General features: G+C 33.5%; 1 protein-coding gene across 9 annotated transcripts in view; it reads right to left on the reverse strand.

Annotated features, from left to right (window-relative positions):
- TCF12 (transcription factor 12) overlaps positions 1-25312 on the reverse strand; it is a 411875-nt gene that overhangs the window by 50999 nt on the left and 335564 nt on the right. For 2 of the 9 annotated variants that reach the window (XM_007479689.3, XM_016431575.2), the window contains exon 1: positions 4411-4946. The exons of the other annotated variants lie outside the window; for them this stretch is intronic. In XM_007479689.3, the coding sequence (XP_007479751.1) occupies positions 4411-4479 (69 nt within the window). In that variant the 5' untranslated portion in view covers positions 4480-4946. Of the gene's footprint in view, positions 1-4410; positions 4947-25312 lie in introns of those variants that run through there. 9 annotated transcript variants of the gene reach the window in all.

Raw genomic sequence — 25312 nt, forward strand, 5'->3', positions numbered from 1 at the left:
CCAACCAACGCTAAAATTTTTGTCATTCAATATCTTCAGCAGACGTTCCTTAGAGATTTCTTGGAAGACCAAGAGACAAAAGGTCAGACCAAGTTTGTCCTAACTTTAAAATGTTAGCTTTGACCCTACTGGGGATAGTATGTGGTTATGAACAAATCTAACTCATTAACTTACCTCTCTCAGGATTAACTATTCTAATAACAGTAAAAGCTGAAGCAAAATTCTACAGGGAAGTAGAAAGAGGTTTCTAAAATCATTTCTCCAAATAGTAACAATGTTTTAAAAATGATTAAAGGAAACTGTACAAAAGAAAAATCTTGGATATTTTTAGGATGAGTTTTTAAGCTACTTGTTAAATATAATTCTTAGGAAAAATAAATTACATAAGCCAGTATGTGCCAAATTTTCCCTTGTCTGAACCAGTTTTCAGAACAATATTAACTTTCTATATGTGAATAGCCTTACTAAAGAATTATCTACATGATTTACATATATAACTGTATGTGGGCATAAAATTCCAAGTTTAGAATTTTTGTCTCTTTAAATGTATTATCCGAAAAGAAAATAATGGATTAAGAATATTCTCTGGATTTGTCACACTTGTTTGTACCTTGTGAAATGGAAATGCTGGCATCATACATAAAACATATACTTTTTATGAAACTCTTCGATCTTTCCCCATCTCCCCCCCTTTTAATTATGAAGCACTATTAACAATATCTTGTAAGAGATGGAAGTGGTACAAAGTAAAGTTTTAACTTATTCTAGAGAATTTTATTTACTCCATCCAACATGGCCTAGCATTTCTCTCAAGAGCTATGATAACAGTTTACGCTCCCTTGAAATGAACTCAACACTATTGAAGACTGCAAAAGAAAATGCATAATTCAGTAAAACTATTTCTTTGTATGTTATTTAAAAGTTGAACTGTATCAAAAGATAGACAAGTCCCTCAGGTTTATGACAAAAGCAAGAAATACTTTTTCTTATGAAGTTGAATACTTAGCTTTAAAGGGTAAAGCCAAAATTCAGAAAATGAATTTTTAATTAAAAAAAAAGCATACTTGGAATTTTAGTTCCATGCAGAGATATTAGTTATTTGATACATTTCTATGACTTCAGTAAAATTCACTTTAATATTTTTTAAATGTAGGAAATACATTTTAAAACCTTCCTCTCCCATGTCTTTGCTTTTTGCACAGGTTACTTTCCCATATCTGTAATGTAGACCCTTCTCATTTCTATAAAGTAAACCTTTAGAAAAGCTTTCAAGTAAACAAATATTTAAGAAATCCAAAGGAAAACTGACCCTTTGAAAAGGTCCTGGGGAAAGGAATAGAAGTATATGGAATCATAATGTCTTCTTGTTCCTCAGAAGATTATTACAATTGGATCACTCCTAACCTTTTCTGTGTTTTTCCCCCACAAGACTAAAATAACCACCTGATGCAATTCAAAAGGCATTGTGTCTCTCCTTTCTCTTTGTGCCTCAAACACTACGTAACTTCTTTAGTTTATGCTCTGGGAAATTAAGGCCTCGCATCAGTTCACAAGAGATTTAAAATCCTGACTCTTACAGTGGAAGAAATTCAAGATTCCCCTCTCAATGTTTCCTCTTTCCAATTTCTTCACTGATGTTTACCCAAATATCATTTTCTTGACATTAACAGGAAAAAAACAAACACACATATAACTCTTGGGAAACTAGGCTTCTTACAAGCTACCCTTCAACAGTGACAATATATTGCCTGCCCTTTAAATCTAAGGAAATGAGTACTTTAGATACACAAATTCTTTAAGTCCTATATTTATCAAAGACACACAGCATTTTATGGTTTGGTGAAGAAATTATACAAAAGACAATTTTACTTTATACATAGTGAATTACACATTATGATGCCGAAGACTGATCCCTTCAAATAACAGAATGAGTCAGGTTAATTTTTTAACTTTTTTTAAAAATGTAGACAATATTCTTGAGCCTGTTGCCTGGGGAGAATTACATTACTTATCAGAGTCTTATCTAATAAGCCTTGGGAAGGAAAAACCTTCTTTGATCAATCCTTATTTGTCTCTGATCTATTCCGTAGTTTTTTGTAAGCTTAAAAACAACTTTAAATGAATGGGTCTAGTGTATTTTCTTTAGGTACAGTTTAAGAGCAGGGCAGTTTAAGAACATGAGAACTCCTTCCCCCTTTCCTAGAAAGGCATGCTTTGTAACAGGGAGTTAGAAATAAATTAAATGTTTCAAAACATACCCTTGTATGATCATGACCTTATAGGAATAAATGAAATAAAACAAGTGAGGCATCTTAATTTTGGTATATGGATTTTGGCTTATTACAAGTAGCTCCATCCACTGGAGAGGGAATTTAACAGATTAAAATTATTAATATAAAAAGTATAATTTTTAATAATAAGACTACAATGCCCAAACTTACTTTATAGTTTTCTATATACAATAAGATATATTATATATTATTAGAATAATTTAATTGATTGACTAGGACTCACTTTCCTTAATCCTTTTTTTTTTTTTGGTGGGGAAAGAGGGAACACAAGTTAGCTAGCAAAGAAACAAATCCAGGACAGAGGTTTATTTTTAAAAAACAAAAATGAAAATAAGGCCCTAAGATTTAGATGACTACATAATTTATCATCTATTTATTCATTCTTCAAGAACATAAAAGTCACCTCTGACCTGTAACAGGCACATGCTATCAATTTTCAGACCATACTCTTCTATGATACCAGTCATGCCATCTACTCTAAGCCTGGAAATACTTAATAAGATCAAAGCTTTTTTTTCCCCCGGCTGTAGAACAAAGAGAAATGTTGTAATAGGGTGAGCTGTGCTCAAGAAAGAATAAAATCAAAACTCAATGCAAGTCATATTCTCATTGCTTTAGGGGTATTATACAGTTAATTTTATTTAAGTCTAATATTTTTTATATATTCACATAAAATCTTCAAACAGACTGTTTTCACTTAGGATCAGACATAAAAGAGAAATCATTTCACATTTTGAAAGACAGCTGGCAAGGAAATGAAATAGAGATCAAGTCATTTCACTTATATTACCCTCCTCCTTCCCTCCCCCCCAACCCCAGTCTTCTCCACCCTTACTGGGCTTATCTGTGCAGCTTGAACATACACACTTTTTAAGAGTCTAAGGATATTCAGTTTGAATACTATCTATCAAAGGAAGCTCAGCAAAAAGTTTGCAAACAAATGTATGTAAAATTCAAAGCCTTATTAACATAGATACCAGTGAAAGAGATCAGTACACAGACTTGTTCTCTCTACTCCCTCTCCTTTCAGCTATATGCTATTTGAGAAATTTTTAGGGAAAAGTGACAAATTCATCTCATAACTGATTTATGATTTAAAGACCCAGGCCCCACACAACCTGAACAGCTATTCAAAATATTGTTATTTACAATTTCTTGGTAACTTTAAGATATATTAGAATGCAAAATGCTCACTTCAACAAGACATTTTAATGATGACACTGAGAAAAATATTAAACATCTAACATTCTGGCAAGACTCCTACTCCTCACTCTATAATAATTTTTACAATATTTTTGTCATTTTCCCTTCAAAAACTCCTGATTTACCAAACAATCACCATTCTTTCTTAAAACCAACAAAACTTTACATGGTTTCGGTGTCATTGCAAATGCAAAGAAATACTAAGAACATCAATAAAAAAATTTCTATTGAGCAATATTATAAACAAAAAAGTAGATTTAAATAATTCAGTCTAAAGTGTGTCTTTAAGAAATACATCCCCTCTCCCCCAAATTGTGATTTACTTTATGAATCTGTGCAGGGTCAAAATGCTGATTTGATTGGAAGCAGATGGTATCACAGCAAAGTCAGGCTCTGAACCTCAAACTCCAAACAGGAAATACGACCCTCACCGGCTGACTGCTTCCCTAATCATTCCCAGAGATTCATACTTGTTATTTTTATAAATATCCAAAATGACTTTCATCTTTTCCTTCCCAATACAAAAAGCAACCAACAATTCTAAACGCATAATATTTAAAAATCCAGAAGATATATGTATTTACAAACTTAGAGCTAACAAAGAGAACTTAAAAAAAAAAAGCACTTTTAAAACGTTACATAACCCATTAATTTAAGTTTATGGTCTAAGAGATTTTTAAAATTAAATAAAATCCACAAATATTTTAAGCTACTCTGAGCAAGACACCCTTTTCAGAACAAAGCTACCGAAATGTAAATATTATAAGCAATCTAAGTATACTCTTGGCAAAAATGATTTAAAAAACCCCAAACAACCCCCAAATTGAGCTCAGATTCTGGTAAATGACTTAATCTACTGTATTTTCAACTAAGTCAGCTTGTTGAAAACTCTATGGACAAAGAAAAAGACGCTCACCGTTTTCCCATTGTAGTAATACATCAAAGAATTGCTGCCCATTCCAGGCACAGGATATGCACAATACATGTTGATTCTAAAAAACGTTACTGTCTGCAGTTAAAATACCCTGCTTCTCTCCAAGACATACATCCACCCGGTCAAACAGAGCAAGTCTTCAGTACTATGCATCCACACATGGATCTACTCAAAAGGAACTTATGCAAAGTAGGACTGAACCAACTCACAAAGCACAGGGGGAGGGTTATACTTTCAAATTCTATCAAATCCCTGCTTTGGTAGAGGATGCCAAAAAGTCAAACCTTTATGCCTAAGAAAAATACCAGTTACTTACTTAAGCCAACTACAGAAAATAGATAGAGGAGTATAGCAATTAATACCCTAAGGAATTATTAACTTTGTCCAAACAAACAGACAACAAAGGAAAACAAATGGATAGCTCCTCAGCTAGTTAATCTGCTTTTTGTTTTAATTAAATTAGAGCACTTGTGGCAGTGGAAACGTAGCTTGATGCACCTCCAGCGACACCACCATCTGGCATGGTCTAAAGTTGCTTCCAACTTTGATAAACACATGATCAAGCAATCAGGAATTGGAAACACTGAATCATGTATAACAAGAAGGACCTAGACAGTTAAGCCTTCTATATAATCACTTCCTGGATGAAGTTCTATCCTGTCCTGCTTAAGTATCCTTAACATGCCACCAACTGGTTTTAAGCTGTAAAAATCATGATGGAAGAATTTAATAAGAACTGTTTCTGAAAACTCTGTCTCACTATGGATAAATGCAGTTTTATTAATAAATTATGTTTATGCTTGCAATGGAAATGTAATAAATTAATTAAATGCTTCTAAGATTATGAAGTATTAGAATTTTTTTTGCTGAAAACCCAATGAGAAGGAATTACAGATTTTGATCCATTTTATAACATCTAATAACATTACTATTCAAAAACAATGACCAAGGTTTTATTTTTTCTTAAATATGGTTTAAGAATCCTTATATTTGATAGGTACACACACAAAGCACATAAAGTTTTATTTGTAAATAACTGAGTTTTTAAAAAATTGTATTTTTAAGAGCTTGTTGCCTTTCTTCAGGAATGTGTATGCATGTATTTATATATGCATATATGTGCCTGCCTGCCTATCTATCTATCTATCTATCTATCTATCTATCTATCTATCTATCTATCTATCTATCTATCTACCTACCTACCTACCTAGGAAGCTAAAGTTTCTTGGGAAGAAAGAGGGAAACGAAAATAAATAGCATGGAAACAAATTTTATTGTAACAAATGAAAGAGTTTTCATAACGAGCTGTTACCAAATACATGTTTTAGGAATATACCTATATCTGGAACACATATAATTACCTCTTTTTGGAAGTATTCAGTTTGCCCTTAAATAATCCAATATGGATTTTGTATGCTCATTGTTTTGTATCATTTTGTTAACTGCCAAACCTAGGCAGCTAGGTGGCACAGTGGACCAAGGGTTAGACCTTCAGTTAGGAAGATGAATTCAAATCCATCTTCAAACACTTAACAGCTATGGGACTCAGCATTGGCAAGTTACTTAATTGCCACCTCAGTTTTCTCAACTGTAAAATGGGAATTATAACAGCACCTGCCTTGAAGGGTAATTGTGAGAATCAAATGAGATAATATCTGAAAAGCAGTAAGTACAGGGCTTGGCACATAGTAGGTGCTATATAAAGGCTTATTTCCTCCTCCTTTTCCCATCTGTAAAACAGAGAATATTATGCTATAATAATAGCACCTGTCTCCCAGGATTGTTAAAAGGATGAAATATTATTTGTAAAGTGTTCTGCAAACCTTAAGTACTATATAAATGCTATTATTATTATTATTCTATTATATTTTATAAAGATTACATATAATTAAGATAAAGAAGAGTGAATTTTACTAATGAGAAGGAAATTAGAAGAAGAGAAGCTATTCTACTGACAAACTATAAAAAATGGTAGTATCTTTTTCAAAGCATCTTTGTTGATCTGCAAACTTTCTAAGCATAAGATACTCTAGCAAATTCCCTAAACAAAACATTCTGTAAGGAACAGTGAATACTTTGATCAGAAACGCTGATCAAATTATTGCATTAAAATCTAATCAGACAAGTAAGGCCAACTAGCCATGCAGAATTTTAAAAGCTGATGTTATCTGAACAACAACAACCTTCTCTCCCCTCCTCTCCCATATATAAAAGGCAAAGTAGCAGCTGCAAAAGAACATCACTGTACATCAGACTATTAAAATGCCAGTCGGCGGAGTGGTTTGCAACTTCCTCCCTCCTGAGAGATCACAAAGACCCATTTCAATCCTTGAAGGGACTGTGTAAGAAGCTTTGATTTACTATCAACAATACCATGTCTTAAACCAGCTAAATAAAATTTAGTCTTTTATAAAAATATTCTTTCAGCAATGACAGAACATTTGTTTTGGCTATTAGTGTGCTATTTAGAAAAATGAAAATTCTTATAATCATTCCAATCTTAAAAAATATATTTTTTATTTTTGGAGAAAAATGAATTCGGTGGAAGGGTGCAAAGGTGGGAGAGGCAAGAAGCCATAAAAGTTATTTTAATGATGATCTCTTTCCTTAGCAATAATTTAGGCACATAGGGACCCTACATACATATATCTTTCTGTGTGTATATACATTAAACATATATGTATATGTCTATACATTGAATTGGCTTAACTTATTTCTCTAGCCTGAACTCAGAGCATTAAACATCTTTTAAAGATAGCAATGACATAGTTATTTTCAAAAGTGATTTTTCCAAATATACAACTAGGAGTACTTATCTATTAAAGTTCAATAAAATTCTTTGCTATAAAACAATTACATTCTGATTTAGGGAAATATACATTTTGGGGGAAGGCTGAGAAAAGATTTAGCAGTACACTTCCTAAATTTAGCTAAAATCCTTAAAACCCTTCTTTTTTTGTTCTTTGTCAGTTTACAAAATACAGCTCAAAAAGAGAAATACACATGTCTTTCTATTACATATCTAAATAAAATTTACTAGGGAAGATAATTTGTTGGAAATGAATGACAATATGCGATACTCCAATAGGGAAAAGTAAGTTGATAAATTTCTAAACTAAACTTCTGGGAAAGAAGATAATTAATTGAGTGAACTATTGTCTAAACTGAAATATGAATTTTTAAGATATATCGACTATCTAAAAAATCAGGATCCCAACAGTAATAAATATATTCAAAGTAAAAGGGACTTCTTTAAGAGGCATAGAGATGTCCCTTTCTCATAATATACTATACTCCTGGGCACATGGTTTTTCCACTTACCACTCCAGACTGTCATATGACCTTTTGAAGTCTGTCTTTACTCAAGAGAAGTTAAAACTGGCTGAGGCAGTCAGTTATTTGCTTTATCACAAATTACAAATTAGGTTGTACAATTTTAAAGCAAGAGTCTTTTTGGCTCTTTCTTATAAGTGTTTTTTTGGGGGGAAAATGCTAATTTAATCCTAACAACAGCTGCACTACAATTTCTCCTTCCTTCAGAGAATCATATTACGGGAAAATAGATCATCTATACAGACCAAGTGTTCTTCCAGTCAATGCAGTTGTTTAGTTCCCCCCCCCCCTTGTGTTTTTTTTTCCTCCCCTTTTTCCTTTCTGACATGCCAAGGGTTAATCCAGTGACTCAGTCTGACAAAAACAAGTCAGCTGGAGACAGGGCCAATTTTTTAAACTTGATTTCAGACAGACGTGCCGTCAGCACAGGAGCACTGAACTGACATGCACTTTGTACTCTGAATTGTTTCCACTCACGATCCTACACTGTCAGAAACAATCACCTATGTGTTCTTCTAAGTATATTAACAGATTATGAGATCTGATGCAAAGTGAAACTCTGACCTAATAACATATTGCCCAAGTATACCAGTGCTCTCAAAATCCTTTATATTTGGTAGCATATCAGAACAACCTCATGGGGGTTGAGGGAGATGGCAACTATTTTACATATCAGTAAAATGGAAAAGCTAAAATTTAAAAGAAAATGTCAGGGGAAAATGAAGTCACTTAATTTAGAGTTTTGTCCTTTACTTGAAAAGACCCTTATTTTGTGTTGTTGCCACTTTGGGGGGGGGTTTGCAGGGGAGGAACTACAGGAGAGGTTAAAAAATGTCTCCTTTTTTTTCACCCCTACTCCTTTTTTTTTTGTTTAGGGGAGAGAAAGAGAGGATGATCTGTGATTTATTTCTTAGAGGGAGCTCTTTGTGAAGAAATTTCCTCTACTAGAAGCAAACAGATACCTGCTCTTCAACTTAGTGTTAGAGAGTTGCCTAGGGCATTGAAAGGTTAAATAACTTACTTAAGGGTACAGACAGTAAATGCCAGAGACAGGACTTGAATGCAGGTTTTCCTGTCATAACCACTCTAGGTTGAGCCTATTTTCACTGCTTAAAAAAAATTTTTTTTTAAGGACTTAATCATTGGACCAAACATTTCAACATACAAGGAACAAAAAGAGGATTGTATTTGGAACTATTACTTTCTGTTAATGTAATGTTTCTTTTTAAAAAGAAATTTATATGAAAAATAACAAGGTATAAACTAAGCTGTCCTGCTTGTTTCTGTCTTCTGAACTTTTGTTTTCTTGTGAATTAAAAAAAATGTTTTACTGATGACTTTTTCTTTCTTTTTTTGGTATCTCTAATCAGAACCCACTAACTCATCCTTATCCCCAACAAAAATCTGCCCTAATAACAAATAAATACAATCAAAGAAAACAAATCATTGTCTGCAAAAGTAAATTTCATTCTGTACCTTTCCTACATTCCCTCTTGCCTAAGGGCCAGGAGCCATGTTTCATTATTAGTCTTCTAAAATCATGATTAGTCTGGCCACTTTATTCATTTCCAAATGATGCAGTATGCACTATCTATTGCCACATAACTTTCAAAACAGCTTTAGCCTATTATTTTATGAAGGTTCTGTTCTATGAAAATTCATGTGACAACTTATCACAGATGGAGAGTTAGTCTTTTCAAACTTTATAAGAATTAAAGTGAATGCTAGAAGATGATGACTATTTGGTTTTTCATGGATCAATTATAATTTCTAGTTACCTTTTAACCTTGATTTTCTTCTCTTCTCATAGAGCTAATTCAGTATTAAAGAGATGATGCTCATATAGAGACACAAATTTATTGATAAAAATGGAAAAAAATTTATTGTATTTATTGATAATATTCTATCTAACATTTTCTTTATATTAACTAATATCATGTTTGACACTTTTGACATATAGTATAGAGAATACAAACTATATCCAAATCCTGCTTCTGACACATATTAGTTGTCTGGTCCATAAGTCCCAAGGCCTCAGGCAACTTTCTAAACTTTTGCTGCAAAAGAGTTGCTTGTCTGCTTTAATGCAGTGAGGTGACACAGGAGATAGATGAGTGGACTTGGAGTAAGGAAAACTTGAATTCAAGTCCTGTTTTAGACACTTATGAGCTAGCGTGACAAGGGACAAATTAGTTAAACTTCAAAGAACCTCAATTCTTCATCTGCAAAATGAGGATAAAAATAGCACTTCATGAGGTTGTTGTGAAAAAACAAATAAGATGTTACTTGTTGTAAACCTAAAAATACTAAGAAAATGCTACCTTTACTTTGTAAAACTTGAAGTGCTATAGAAATGTTAGCTTTTGTTTTTATTAATGAATGGAGGGCATTTTCCTATTGGAAGTTCCTCTGCACAAATAAAATCATAGGTCTGGACACACTTCCTCTTTCCCTCCAAAATTAGAAGACTACACTGAATTTACTTTAATCCCAGATTTGAAAAGAATTTAGGTGGGGGGAAGCTAATTGTCATCAGATGTGAAAACTCACATTTGTGTATTATTTTGTAGTTTACAAAGCACTTGCTATAGAATAACCTGGTGTGGTAAATATTAAAAATGTTATTATCTTTTTTTTATAGGTGAGGAAATTGAGTTTATGGAAGGTGAAGTGGAGTCAAAGTCAAAATTCAATGTGAACTGTCCTGGCATCTTGTCTAAAGCTCTTTCAATAATCCTGGATCTTACTAATTATTTGGTTTTAAGAAATTAAAGCTAATTCAAATAAACTTGAATTAAGAATTAGAAATATAGCATAAGCCATAAATGGTGGAGATGGTTAGAGTTTGATTTTGTTATATTCCTTTTACTCTCCTAAAATAAACAATAAATGATAGGGTTTATTGATGTTTAAGAAGCTATGGATTTCTGACCTAACAAATGGAGTTGGAAAGAGCTCTCCTATTTATATGAGAAGCTGTGACTCGCTTCTAAAATTCCTAATGAAAGCAATTCCAACTTTATTTCTGGATTCAGTTAATTGTCCAATTGCAAACAATCATAAGAGATAAACAAGGACAATAATTAAGAGTTTAAGAATCACCAATTCCATATAACTCCCCAGTTTCCATTAAAGAATAAAACTCAATTAACAACTGCTGAATTATTTTATTTAGTGAAAAAGAAGCAAAAGCCAAAGGATCCTCCTCCTCCTATGAATAGTATTTACAAAGCTTACACATATTATTTGGAACCTAAAAGAAAAAAAAGTTCTAATCTAAGGTGAAAACAATAGATAGGTATTTAGTCTGTGCAAAAATTAGTTGAAACAACAATTATTATGTGCCAGGTACAGAGAATATAAGGAGGGTTAAAATAGTACCTGTCCTTGAGAAGCTTAAAAGTCTACTGGATACAAAATTATAAATTCAAAATAAAATAGAGAGCTGAGTCTTAATACTAAAGGTATAGCCTGATAATGATAAAAACAATAATAAGCTAGCATTTATATAGTGTTTACTATGTGTCAGCCACTATGCTAAGAGTTTTACAAAAAGTAGCTCATTTGACCTTCATACCACTTTGGGAAGTAGAAGCTTTTATTATCTCCCTTTTTAAAACTAAGGAATCATTAAATGACTTGCCCAAGGTTACCCAGTTATTAAGTATCTATGGTTGCATTTGAACTCAAGTCTTTTTGAATTCAGGTCTAATGTTCTATCCATTATGCTGTTTGGCTACCTAAATACCACATCATGGCATTGGAGGATTCTTAGCTTTAGATAACTGTCTACTAGGTGAATTTCAAATTCTGGTAAGTTCCACCAAGTTGAAAAGTCTTTGAAAATATGATTGGTGATAGCTGGGCCAATCCTTAGATAATAGTCATTTATACAGGCTAAGTTCTGAGATGCTGCCTGCTTGGCTGCAGAGTCTCACCTATAGCATCCTCTCACAGGCTATCTACTAAGTAGTACAGAAGAGGTTAAGATCTGTAGCAATGAAGGAAGTATTCACATAGACCCAATCTTAGATTCTTGAAATATTTGCATATATAATAGTCTCTCAGATTTTCAGTTTTAGATAGCTTAAACTAGTTAATGATTTCACATAAAAATTTAAGTTTCGTTTAACTTTTGATATGACATCTTTAAATATTTTAATCTATATTGAACCAGCATCAGTTAGTCATATCGAGGTTATAAAGGCTTTGTTTATTGCATATATTTTTTAATGCTTTGCTTTTAAAACCTGGAAAAGAATTGATTATGTAGCTTACCCAAAGAGTACTAAAGAGAACATGGTGGATATAATTAGGCTGAGCCTTATGACCAACAAAGAACTGCAATGGCTAAGATATAATGGATATCAACAGAGAAATGTATGAACCAGACAGGATGTAGGATGGTTACAAGGGAGAAATGGATAAGTGATGGGCATCTCATAGGCTACACTGGAATCCATACAATGTCAGAAGGGCTAGATAAAGTTCTGTAGTTCACTGAGTGCATCACCAAGTGCTTTAGAGGACTTGTAAAAGAACATAGACAAGAGTTGAACAGAAGGAGAAACTGTAGATGGGTTGTCATTAGCACTATTGGAGGGAGTACCACCATGGTGACATCATAGAGCCATTTTGAATTAAATGGTAATGATAAAAACACAGTAAAACAAATCTTATTAAAATCCTATTTAGAACAAAACTGAGAGTAGATCATAATGAAAGTTGAGATGGGTATCCCAATTCTTTGGTGAAAAGTTAACTTTTTAATTAACAAAATGGTATTTGAGTTGTAAAACTTCTTAAGTTACTATGATTGTGGATGTGAGTATATCTGCAAAGAAACTGCTAACTAATTGTACTAAATTTTAGCGATCTATACCCAAGCAAAATCCCAAGGTCAAGAAATCAAGGATTAGACTTCTATTTGGAAGAAACACTGATGTGGTAGATCTTTCCCTCTGACTCTCTCCTCCTCTGTGTGTGAATGATATTTCTAGTGAAAAGAAAAGAAGGATTACCAGTTGGGTTAATTACTGAAAGTCACACATCAGTCACTGACTTAGAGAAAAAAATGGGAGAGAGAAGATTATGGAATAAAACAAGAGGAAAAGAGAGTTAGGTAGAGATAGAAATCAAACCATTTACTAAATATATTCATGACCCAGATCACCAGTTCCGCCTCTGGTTTATAAAATATTATAGGAAATCCTCTTCTACTTAAGAAAGCTTTCAAACACAACTTATAGATTTAGAAATGTTGACAAAAGAGTTTAGTTAGCACCCTATTTAATGGTTAACTCTAAAGAAACACCTCTCTGGGCATAGCAAGTGGAAGCAATCTACACAAAACTACATTTATATGGGCAAAAGAACATTTATTTAATTCTCCTTTGACAACCATATGGCTATAATAAGGATATGCCTATAAAACAACCATACCTTCCAGCAGAGAAAGCAAACTGCTTTCCGAAGTAAATAAATAGGGCCCATCTGACACCAACATGAACAGAACTGACACACCATAGAAAGCTTCTAAGAGGGAATCATTAGACATCAATTCAAGAGAGGCATAGCTATAATTACTGAAAATATGCAAAACCTGAAGCAAATTGCACCTTTCCTTTCATCATAAACTCACCATGACAAAGCAGTTTTCTTTGAAAAATTAAAGGGGGGATAAGAGGTCCCCCTGCTGCCTAATTCCTGCATCTCTCTACTCTCTATTTCTTTCCCCGTGTGAACTACATTTTGTCACTCCTCATCTAACACTTGAAATAACATACAGCAGGAGAACTATCAACTGGCTTGCAACCTGGTAATTTTCCTGCAGATGGCTCTATAATCATAAGCCTACTGAATGCTCTGTGTGTGTGTGTGTGTGTGTGTGTGTGTGTGTGTGTGTGTTTACGTGTGTGTCTGCGCACGCGCGCACATGCTTCTAAGGTGAGGGCTTCCTTCCTCCCCACCCAAAAAAATTTCATAGAGATTTTACTTTGTTCAAGAAATCGGCATCTGAAAAGCTTTGGATATTGGAGTAGAAAGTACAGGCCACGATACCCTAGTTTTTCTGGCCTTTTTACTGTTGCTCAGCAGTGGTTTCTCTGTATTGTTGACTGGTTAGACAACTCAGGAAAATTCTTCAGTAAACAAGGCTGTCATTTCAATCATCTGTCAAGAGCAAATGACAATCTTTCATTATTCAAAGTGAGGGATCAAGTTAGGCTTCCCAATGGAAAACTGTGTGTGTATGCATGCGTGCATGTATGTGTGTGTACACACAAATATATATCTTTGTATATCTGCCTTTGTCTACTAGGGGCAGTGTCATTCTATCTTTTTAATTTTATTTCCTTTCCAGGCCTGGGCAACTTGTTTTCTTTATAACTTAGAAAGCACCAGACCTCTACTTCACAAGAAATGTGGCAGCACTAAAATGTTGGCCAATTCTAATTCCATTTAAAATTTATATTTAAAGAGAAACCAGAACTAACATCTGCATCTTAGCCTACGGCTATGAAAAAAACCCCAGCAATCTGAAGTGCTGAATAACTTATACATGAAGTTATTTCTGGGGTCCATATTATGTTTGTGTTTCAGTAAAATTCTTGCTAGTCATAGCAATTTTTTATACTGACTACCTCTGGATAATTACACTCTGAGAGCCAACCAAAACATCCTGTCTCACATTTGTACTGATCAAGTAACAAAGAGCCAGCAGCTCATTTTAGCAGCATGTCATTGGCAAAAATCATGCAGATCTTATACTTGCTTAGGACCCAGTCTAAAAAAAGTGGGTTTTCTAAAATTTCCAGCTAAAATGTAGGGACCACCCTACAATGAAAACCAAGAAAAAATTTATTTTGAAAACATTTCTGAGGTGTAAAACAAAATAAGAATACCTAATAAAAGTAAACTTCAGTATTTCAATGGATCTCTGAAGTAAGTTGATGAATCCCATTAATATTATCTATACAATGTCAAATTGCTTTGAAAATTTTTGTTTGTTTTGCAGAGGATCTACCTGAAAATGTCAGATGCCTTCCTTTAGGTCTCCTGACAACATGTACTGCTCAATAGTTATCTCTTGCTCTTGAGTTGGGCCTGCTGTTTTTTTTTTTCTGGTTATCTTTCTTTCTCATAAAACTTTTAGGATATTTCTCTCATGATACTGGAACACTAGTAACACTAAAAAATAAAATCAAGTGCCTTGATCCCTCATTTCTACTTTTTTCTATTTTAAGAAACAAAAAAATTAATTCTAGATAATGAATTGTTTTTCCAAATTACATAGTCACCTTTCATTAGTCCATAAAATGAGATTATTTGTGCAGCCAATTGGTCCAGCTAGGTGAGAGCTATTGTCCACATATGTCTCTGCCAACTTTGATGGTATTAATTTTTTTTACTTTTTAAACTTTTATTTATACACATACATGTATCCCAAAGACTGAGAAATTGTCATGTTAAAATATGAGTGGGTATTTTTAGAAAGATTTGACTATTTTGTTTTTATCTCTACAATTTATATTAGTAGAAAGTTCTCTTACTACCTGTGTAACTTTGGCCAAATGAAGTTATTGTCCTTGGTCTCAGTTTCCTCAATTTAAATGAGGGGTTTAAATTAGATCACTTTTCTGTTCTTTCTAAGCTCTAAATCTATGATTATCCAATGATTTTCCTTGTATTATTCATATTTAATCTAAGGACATGCCAATTAATATCTTACTCCACTAATATTGTAGAGTCATTGCAATTATCTACAAGAAACAACTCTTTGATCCAAAATAAATGTCAGAGAAAGAATAAAGAATCCAGAATACATAATTCTTAGTTTTAAATGGAGAGCAAAATTTTCCAAGTCATTCCAGTGCCAATAATAAAACCTTCTTTGTAATATGTTGTATAATGATATAAATTATATAAATATACTGATATAAATATAATATAAATTATATCTGCTTTAAAATTTATGCAATACTTAGCCCAAATAAGAAACAACCTAAACCTGGTTTAGACTGAGTTTTAAAAAACTACTGCTGATTTTTACCAGCATTACTTCTTTTAAGTTTTGTTTAATAACTATTTTATGGGCTTTATTAGGAAATAAAATAATCTAGACATTGTCAATTTTAATGTTTGAATAGCACCGCCCATAAATAGAGTCCTATGATTTCAGGGTGCCCCAAGAGACTAGGAGGGAAATGTGGTGAAGTGATGATGTAATTCTCCCTATATCCATCCCAACTTGATGGACTTTGGGTCTTACACTATTCTGTAAAAGAAAAGTTAGGTCTTTGATTTGACTTTTCATGATTTTCAGTGAAGAATTTAGATGACAAATAAAAGGACAGAATGCAATGTGGGTTATAACAAAGGCATCTATAATGATTAAACTGGCAAGAATGTTTAGAATATAGAAAAACAATTTAAAAAAGGATATACAAAAACAATGCCAATTCCAAATTAATCCTATAGTTTTTTTTACTTAATCTGGAGGACATATGCCCTAAATTGTATGAAATAAAAGATGATAAGTACACACTAAAAAGTCTTCTAATCAAACTATGTCTGCTCAAGTAGTAGAGACCAGGTAATTGGACTATGAGGAGATCTAGCGATGTGATGCTGATGAGCTTCTGTAGTGTTTTAAGAAGTTAAATGCTTTAAAAGTCTTGGGAGGGCAACTGAGTCACCCATTTCCAGGGAATTGTGCCACTTAAAGAAAAGTCATTTAGGCATGAATCAGAAATTCTCATTAAAAGCATAAACTCATGAAATTTTGACTTGGTAACACCTCCCTCCACCTCAAATTTTACATATTAGGAAACTAAGGTCCAATGACTTTCCCATGGTTCCTAAGGTAGAAGGAAAAGAGCATTCATCGTATTACATGTAGGAACATGGTACTTCAAAGTCAAAGAAAGTAGTTCATGTGAGACATCAGATGTACTTTCCTAGCTTTTGTAATCAATCTGTGGAAGTTAAATGAGCAAGCTGCTGCTCATTTAAAAGGGAAAGGATTTCAATGGCCCCCATCTCATGGGGGTCTTTAGAATTCCTAATGGAAACTGTTTTTCTTACTTTGAAAAATGTTTGGCCAATACCATTCAGGATGCTTATACTATATGAAACATTGTGTAATACTGGTGGTTGAAGCACCACTCTTGTTTCCCTTGGAGGGCACATAGAGGTTTTTGAGTACCTTTGACAGAGAAACGGTCTTGATCATACAGTTTTATTTGACCAGCATCTATGTTAAAAGACTATTTTTAGCATTGTGCTAGGCAATGGACCTACAAAGGCAAAAACGAGATCACTCCTAACTTCAAGTAGCTTACATTTTTCTAGAGATATGGAAGGCGAAAAGGAAAGGAGGAGGAGAGAGAAGAGACATGTCTTTGAGACATCCATATGATCCAGCTAATGGGTTCAATGAAGCACTACCAGGTGTACTATTCAGGTAAATTAGAACAATGTCCTCACTCTTGATAGCATTAAAAAAATAAACCTTTACTTCTTTTCTTTGAGGCAGGGTTCCCTGCTGTCTAATTGCCATCACCTAACTTCAGGGAAATGTGTTTGTTGCAGTCCAAATTAGTTGAGTGAAGCACAAACAGTATCTTATAACAGTGCAGATAAATTAAAGTTAACTTTATACTTAGGAGAGGAAAATGAATAAATGATAAAATAAAAGTTACTGCTTCTTTTAAACAGAAAAAAGGGAATGTTTTTGGTAATGGCTTATTTATTAGCAAGCACGAAAGGGAGTTAAAAATGTCAGTGCAAAGCCATTGATACTCATATATTCTCTCTCTCAAGTTATTTAGTTCTTTTTAATTGTTTGGTATTTATTGAGCATTTATTAAGTACCCATTGGGCTCAAAAGAAGATTTTTTTTAAATGATGGAACTTTCAAGAGGTAAAGATCATATTCACATTTTCCTTAGTGAAAAACGAAATGGAACCTGTGCTCACTGTTAATTTCTGCTTCAATTTACATAGTCTCTTAGGCTTATAAAAAGAAAAACTTGGGCAATCATGAGCATGATCTAGAAAGTTTTGATGAACTCTATAGTTCTACAGTTTTATTCTTGGATCTAATGCCAGTTCCCCCAAGTAGAATTTTGGCTAATAACAGAATTCACCATGACACCAAATCTCATGTCAAAATAACTGCATAAGCACAACAAATGTGCAAGTGAAGTCCAAAAAGCCTATGCTGAGAAACAATATTTTTAGTCAAATGACAGAGGATTTTCTTGTTGCTTTGAGAAGACTTTGATGTCTGATTTTAAGGTTCAAACTAGAGACCAATCACAAACCTCAAAGGCTTTGTCAACTGATCAGACAGGGACTGGACCAGATCCTCAAACCATCTGGATTATTTTAATCACAGAATTTCAGGGGAAGACTGGAATTAGCCCTAAATTCAGACATGTACATACCTCTAAGTGTATGACTAAATTTAACTGCAAAATTACCATAACCGATTCATTTGAATTGTTTATGTTCAATTGGTTCAAATAAGTATTTATCAGTGTATTTGGATATTTGTCTGATACTAAGATCCTACCTAATTCTCCTTATTCTTTTTAGTTAGGTAAATTGCATAATTTTCAAATCTTTACCTTCCATCTTAGAATCAATATGGTGTATTGGTTCAAAGGAATAAGTAGTGGTAAAAGGTTGGCAATGAGGGTTAAATGCCTTGTCCAAAGTCACACAGCTAGGAAGTGTCTGAACTTGAACCCAGGACCTCCCATCTCTAGGCCTGGCTTTCAATCCATTAAGCCACCTGGCTATCCCTATGCAAATGATATTTTAAGTGTAAAATAATGAAACTCCTGTAAATGCTAAAAAAAATTATGATTACAAACACTTTAAGTTTAAACATAAAAGCACAATATAAATACAAAAAATGTTACTAAAGAGGTTGTCATGAAAATAAATATTGGCCCACATACCTAGGTATGAAAGAAATGAAGGTGGGCTTAATGAAATTTAGGCAGTGATCTTGACAGAGATCAGAAACAGGCCTAAAAAAATCCTCCTCTTGTTTCCCTTTTAGTTTGCTTTTTTTCCACGGGAATTGTATTTATGAGGGAGCTAAGAATGTATTTGCTTTAGGCAAACACTTGTGTTCTCTTAGTCTATTGCTATGGGGAATAGCAGAAGTAGGGGATGGAATGTTGGAATAAACAGTGGCATCAGGAAATTAGGGTAGGGCTATAGTGAATTCTGTAGTCCAAAATAGAATTTTTAGAGCCAAATGACTTTTGAAAATAAATTTCTAGGTTGGTATTGTTAGATTATATATTAAATAAAAAACAGAGATAATAAAAGTTCTTTAAAAAAAAAACCCAACAACCTCAAACAACCCAGGATGGTAAACACTTTAAACTTCTGTTTAAAATACATTCAATTAGTATAAACATGGGGGAAAATACTAGGCCCCTCATGGGAGCCAGAGCCAGTTTTTTTTCAAAGTTATGTCTCAAGGTACAACTCTGACCTTCTACAGACAGCACATATAATTGTAGTTCTTCCCAAATTAGATATTATACATGTACAATTAATGACTTTTCAAGACATACAATAAGCACCAATGAAACAAAGGAAATTTTCTCCTCCTATAAGGTAGTAATTGCAAATTTCTAGTTAGCCCAACTGCTAAGGATTATTAACAGTCTGCCTAATTTGGAATGAAATTAAGAAACTGAGTCAATCCTAGGAATAAAACTCCTGAGCAATCCTTGCCTTTATTCCCATTTTGCAAAACTAAAAACCTTGATCAAATTATGTCAGGAAAACATCAGGAGCCAATTGTTGCAGAATGCTTCTAACACAGACACAAATAAACAGCATTTACAGAATTCTCCTCCGTATCTCACAATACACTTCTTCATTTGATGAGAATTCTTCTTGTACCCTTAAACAATCCCTATTTTTGACTTGTGAAAATCAAGGGGATCATAAGAACTATTAACTGAAGATTCAAATGAACCCTAAAAGTTGGCAACCTCTTCAAAACTCATTCTTGATGTGACTTTCCCTTGAAAAGGATGGCTGTGTGGAAAGAAGGTAAAATAATGACATTAACACTGAAGTTATATAATCACATCACTTACAGACAACAGGATTAATTCACTGAATACTGTATCTTCTGGATTTTGACCTGAATATAGATCAAAGGCTTTATAATGGCTCACAGAAAATGACCAGAAAAGCTACAGATAAAAGCCTCCTCTGAGCCATAATACTGTTCAGTATTAGCAGAAATAGTTTTTGTTTCAACTATTCTAATAATATTTGATATTTACATAGGGTTTTACAGTTTACAAATAGCTCTACATATAATATCTTATTTGATCCCTTCTGAACAGAGGGAGGCTCAGCTAGGTTAAATTCTTTTGTCTATGGTCACATAATAGAATGTAAGTTCTTTGAGGGTGGTGACGGTTTCCCAACCCCCTTCCCCCCTTTATATCTTCAGTCCCTGCTACAACAGTTCCAGACACATAAGCAAATGCTTAACACATTGTTTGAATAAAATATCACAAGTAGAATATGAATCTAGACTTTTCTGGACTCCAAATCCAGGGCTTTTTCTACTGTGTTATGCTGTAGATGGAGCAATCAGTTGATATGGGACATCTGGGACCCTTGTTTGAATTACATGTTGGTATATTACCACATCATCAGGAATAAGAGATTTTAGGAGGTAGAGAAGCAAGGTCAGGTGGTTGAACTTATTTATTCACAGATGGATGTGTGCCAAACAAAATCCTATCCTCATCAAAGTAACTGGCAAATCCAAGACTATTAGATTAAATGGCCATTGTATGTAAAGGGATATATCAATCTCTTCTGACACTTCTGGCCAATACTAGAAACTACCATTTACCTTACTATGAATATCCTTCCTTTTGCTTACCACAAATCTCACTTTTATATAGTATGTTTTTTTTCTATTAATAGGAATAATTCTGGAACATAAGATTTAAATTTTTATCACCTTTTATTCTGATATCACTGACATTCCTGTATATCCCACCTCTTCACCCTATCCTGACAGCGTGAGCTATGCCTTGTAACAAAAATATGGAAAAGTAGAAAAATAGCAGTTTAATAAAGTTGACCAACACATTGACTAAGTTTAACAGCATATAAAATGTTCCATAACCATTGCTGCTGTCTTTTACATCTGCAAAGGGAGTTTGATTTTCGTATCTCTTCTTTAGGGGATAGAGGATTTCAATGAGTTCTCTAATAATTTTTCTAAAGTAGCCAATACAACCCTTTAATGACTTTAGTCATTCTTTTCTAACAACCCCAGATGGTTGTTGGTCACTTTTCTACTTAGAAAACACTCAGCTGTGGAGACCCTCAGAATTCAGTGTTTTTACTGCTTTTGTTTAATATGTACATTAAAAAGCTAGTATCATTAGACATTGTCGAATGATCTTTATTGTCTCTATTATAAGGAGCAATGATCCCCAAACTTGTATAATACCCTAGGGCACTTCAAATTGCCTCAAGAGGTATTACAAAATTCCAAATTCACAAGAAAAGTTGTTTTTAATTTACATGAACAAACAAAAAAACATTTTCTACATAACTTTCAGAAGGGAAGATGGTGTCAATTCTAAATACCATCTAAAAAGTATGGAAGTCATTGGCCTATTACTATCTAAATCTATTCTCCTAAATCAAATTCTATTCTATTTAAAATGTTTTGAAGTAACTATTATGTGGAGATACTATGGCATGGGGTATAGATGAGATGGATAGTGTGTGGGACCAGGAGTAAAGAAGACTCATCTTCCCAAATTCAAATCCAGCCTCAAATACTTACTAGTGTGTGACCTTGTGCAAGTCACTTAACCCTATTTGCCTCAGTTTCCTCATCTGTCACACGAGCTAGAGAAGGAAATAGCATACTATTCCACCATCTCTCCCAAGGAAAACCCAAATAGGATCATGAGAGGGAGACATTATTGAAAAACAATGAACAATAACAAAAGTGGACAGAGACACAAAGAAAAAGAAGATCGGATGACTGCTCTCAAGGTGCTTACGATATTGTATATGACAAAGACAACATAAATAGAATAAGATAGATCCAAAATGTAGTGTTCTGAATGAGTTTAGAAGAGGAAAGGAACACTTTTTAGCTAGACTGGTTCAGTGAAAGCTTCTTGGAAGAAGTGGTATTTTAATGTGAAGAAAGACTAGGATTTCACAGCTGGAGGTAGATAGGGAAATACACTAAAGGCATATGCAGAGATTAGTATTTTGCATCTTGGACACTAAAATTTAGAGGAACATTAATTGCACTTTCAGTCCAACAGTATATAAACAAATGAATTTAGCATCTAGTTAGTAAGAATAATTATTTAAAACAAGAATCATTCAGAGTCAGGGATCCAGGTTAACTCTTGCCCAGTCCTATCCTCTTCCTTCTCCCTAGTTCTCCCCTCCCTTTCTTCCTTCCTTTGGCCCTTCCTCCTGGGCCTCTTGGTATCTCAGGGTCTTGGCCAGTTAACACAACTAAACTGAAGTCATGCTTTGTATCATTTGCTCTAGGAATAAAAAACCACTAAAAGTTATAGCTGTTGGCATAGGGAATGGGTATACAAAATCAAAGAGAAAACAGTAGGATTTGTTTTAGAGAATGGAGTATAATCCTGCTTTCTAGATTGGATGAGGTGTTTGAAGAAGAAGAATAAAAGATATTGCTAGAAAGGATAGTTAGTAGTAGAATAGAGAATGTTTTGTAAAAATGAAGAAAGCATCTGGACTTTATTTGGCAGGTAGTGGAAACTCCTTGAAGATTTTCAAGTAGAAAACAACAAGACTGCAGTTGTGATTTATGTGAACTACTCTAATGGCAATGTATACTAAGGATGGCAGGTTAGAGAGGAATATGTTATGTTGGAGTTAGAATCAACAAACCTTGGCAAATGATGGCATATGGAAGAAATCAAATATGTTATGAAAGCTTGAGTTTTAGGTGACTAGAAAAGTAATCATGACAGTGGACCAAAGATTCTTTTAAACTTAAAAATATCTACACCATATATTATTTGAGGCTTAAAATAATCTTATCAGGTAGGTTATTATTTACTGTTCTCATTTTACAGACAAGGAAACTGAGGCTTATGGAAGGAGGTTAAAATGATGCTCATAGTCAAAAGCAGGATTCAAAGCCAGGTATCTCCTCGTGTGCTTTGAGACCCAATGAAAGTGGCCTTCTTGCTATTCTCAGAACACAATTATTTCATCTTTTGTCTCCGTGTCCTTCTAGCTCTTGGAGTACCTTGCTCCTTTCAAAGTTGAACTCAAGTGCCATGTCCTATAGCAGAACTTCCTTGATTCTCCTCTTATCAGTCACTCTCAAAATTACTAGGTATTCATTTTTATGTATATTTTTATTTGTGCATAATGCTTCCCTCAAAAGATTGTAAGCACTTTGTCTTTTGTATTCTTATAAGTAGCATAGTAACTGGCACGGAGCAGGTACATAATAAATGCTTGTGGAATTAAGCTCCATCTCCATTGCTCTTTTCACCCTATATCTTTTTAAAAAATGTTATGCTTTTTTATTTTTTTTAAGTTTATTATTATTTTTTATTGAGCCAATTTAGAACATTATTCCTTGGTTACAAGAATCATATTATTTCCCTCCCTCCCTCCCCTCCCCCTACCTTTCCTATAGCTGATGCACAATTTTATTGGGTATTACACGTGTCCTTGATCAAAACCTATTTTCATGTTGTTAGTTTTTGCATTAGGATGTTCATTTAGAGTCTACATCCCCAATCATATCCCCCTTGGCCCATGTGATCAAGCAGTTGTTTTTCTTCTGTGTTTCTACTCCCACAGATCTTTCTCTGGATGTGGATATGGTTCTTTCTGCCACAACCAAAAAAAGCCAAGATCATAAAGTACTCATTAGTATAAAGAATTTGGTACATGATTAGGTTATATCTATTACTTTCAACACACTAAAATTGAATAGGGACTTATGTCTTTATTTCTCTTTTAACACAATGACTGGGTCTTTCCAAGATAATATTCTAACTACTCCTGTATCATGCCTGCTTCAGATTACTCCTTTTGCAGCTCAAGAAAGAAATTGACCCATGAAAAAAAACGCTCGAAATCATACTTGATTAGAGAAATGCAAATGAAAACAACTCTGAGGCACCACTTCCCACCTATCAGGTTGGTCAATATGACAGAAAAGGAAAATGATGAATGTTGGACAGGATGTCGGATAATACACTGTTGGTGGACTTGCAATTTGATCCAATCTTTCTGGAGAGTAATTTGGAACTGTTCTCAAGTGACTTTAAAACCGTACATATCCTTTGATCCATCAATACATTAGTAGGTCTGTATCCCAAAGAGATTTTTAAAAAGGGGGAGGGGAGATCTGTTTGTACAAAAATATTCATTGCAGCTCTTTTTTTGTGGCAGTAAATAATTGGAAATTGTGGGGTTGTCCAATAATTGCGAAATAGCTAAATAAGTTATTATATGATAATTATGGAATATTACTGTGCTACAAGAAGTAACAAGCAGGATGATTTCAGAAAAATCTGTAAAGACTTACACAAACTGATGCAAAATGAAGTGAGCAGAAACAGAAGAACATTGTACACAGTGACAACACTATTTTTTGAGGGGATATGAATGACTTAGTTATTCTCAGCAATGCAGTGATTCAAGACAATCCAGAGATTTATGAAGGAAAATTCAGTTTGTCCTCTTAGAAAGAACTGATGGAATCTGAATGAAGGCTGAAACATTTTATATATATATATATATATATATATATATATATATATATATATATATATAAAATTTTCTTTCTTTCTTTCATTTGAAATCTCTTCCATAAAATTACTAATATGGAAGAATATTTTACATTATTATACATATAAAAATCTATATCAGATTGCTTATCATCTCAGGGAAGAGAAAGGGTAGGAGGGAATTTGGAACTCAAAACTTTAAAAAATATTTTTACATGTAATAGTGGAAAAATAAAATATTTTAAAAAAATAAACTGGTCTGTGTTTGGAGATACTAATATGAAATCAAGGTACAAATGCAGGAAAAGAATCCAGAAGCTTGCTTTAATCCAAGAAAATTATTATTTATAAATCTATAAAGAGAACAAAATTGGAGGAACAGAAGGGAGAGAAACTACTGATAGTGATAGCTCAGAAAATGAAAAAGATTTGACTAAGGTATGTAGCAAAAATTAATTCACTGAGATGGGAGGGGAGGGGTTATTTCCTTTTAAAAGCGTTTTTTTTTTCCCCTGAGGAAAATGAGTGCTTTCTATATCTGTTTGACACACAGAGGGCACTAAATGAAAAAAAGAAAAAAAGTCTTTCCTGGTTTAATTATAATGTTGCTGATTCCTTCTGTTCTCAAATTTTTCCTTGCTTCTCAAAATAAAGTAAAATGCCAAATTTCTTTAAGTTTCCAAGATTGTAGATCCATTTATAATAAAAGGGTGGGTGTGAGGAAGCAA

This window comes from Monodelphis domestica, chromosome 1 (assembly GCF_027887165.1).
Source record: "Monodelphis domestica isolate mMonDom1 chromosome 1, mMonDom1.pri, whole genome shotgun sequence".
Lineage (NCBI taxonomy): Eukaryota > Metazoa > Chordata > Mammalia > Didelphimorphia > Didelphidae > Monodelphis > Monodelphis domestica.